Source organism: Penaeus monodon, chromosome 23 (assembly GCF_015228065.2).
Source record: "Penaeus monodon isolate SGIC_2016 chromosome 23, NSTDA_Pmon_1, whole genome shotgun sequence".
NCBI classification, from domain to species: domain Eukaryota; kingdom Metazoa; phylum Arthropoda; class Malacostraca; order Decapoda; family Penaeidae; genus Penaeus; species Penaeus monodon.
In genome coordinates this window covers 21,046,964-21,047,837 of record NC_051408.1, presented here as the reverse complement: position 1 = coordinate 21,047,837, position 874 = coordinate 21,046,964, and the positions used below count along the sequence as shown (strand labels likewise).

Below are 874 nucleotides of genomic sequence, written 5' to 3'. Positions count from 1 at the left end.
CATTAGGCGCGGGTCCGTGTGGATGGGGTTGGGGGGCGCCAGCTCCAGCTCACCTGCCGGCTGCGCCCCCAGGCCGCCCCCGGGGCCTGTGCTTATGTCTACGGTGCTGGTCGTGGCGCCCGCGGCGTTGTGGGCGGTCAGCCTTAGCCCGTAGATCGCGCCCGCCTGCAGGCCTCCCACTTCGTACACGTCCTGAGGCGCCAGACTGCTTGCCACTGCAAGGAGGAGCGAGGTCACTGGGAGGTCACATTGCTGCCTCTTTGGTGGAATACTGAATGACTTAAATCTTAAATCTTAAATCTGAAAATTTCGCACTACTGATTAAATTTATTACAGCATCCCAATAATTTTTCTCAGTATGCCGATGGGACAGTAGTTCGCCACCAGTGGGTTATAAACACCCGAGAGAATCGCAGAGAATTACCAGAGTTTTGCGAATATTTAGGGGAAATATTGTAGGCCAATTGTGTTCGTATTTAGAATATACTATGAAACAATGTTATTTTTTTCTCTTAGCCTAAACAAATCATAGATAACTAATCCTGGATGATGTTAACTCAAGAAAGGGGTCCCGAGAAGGAACTAATCCTGGGTGATGTTAACTCAAGAAAGGGGTCCCGAGAAGAGGCTGGGAATCCTTGATACAGGACTCGTGTTCGAAAGGTTTTCCGAAGGGAACTCCTTTCACGACACAGGAAGCCACCCGTGCGCGAACGAACAGAAACTCAGACTCCGCCGAAGCGAGACTCACACGTGGTCCAGGTGGGATCTCGGGGGCGCCGGAGCTCCAGCGTGAAGTGCGTGATGGGGCAGCCGCCGTCCACCCAACGCCCCAGCCACGCCCACACGCCCGTGCTGTTGCCCGAAGCTACGT

General features: G+C 53.8%; 1 protein-coding gene across 1 annotated transcript in view; it reads right to left on the bottom strand.

Annotated features, from left to right (window-relative positions):
* LOC119588178 (Down syndrome cell adhesion molecule-like protein Dscam2) overlaps positions 1-874 on the bottom strand; it is a gene marked incomplete at its 5' end in the record, with an annotated part of 8,249 nt that overhangs the window by 1,122 nt on the left and 6,253 nt on the right. Inside the window, 2 exon segments of the mRNA XM_037936881.1 lie at positions 54-215; positions 752-866. Of these exon segments, the coding sequence (XP_037792809.1) occupies positions 54-215; positions 752-866 (277 nt within the window).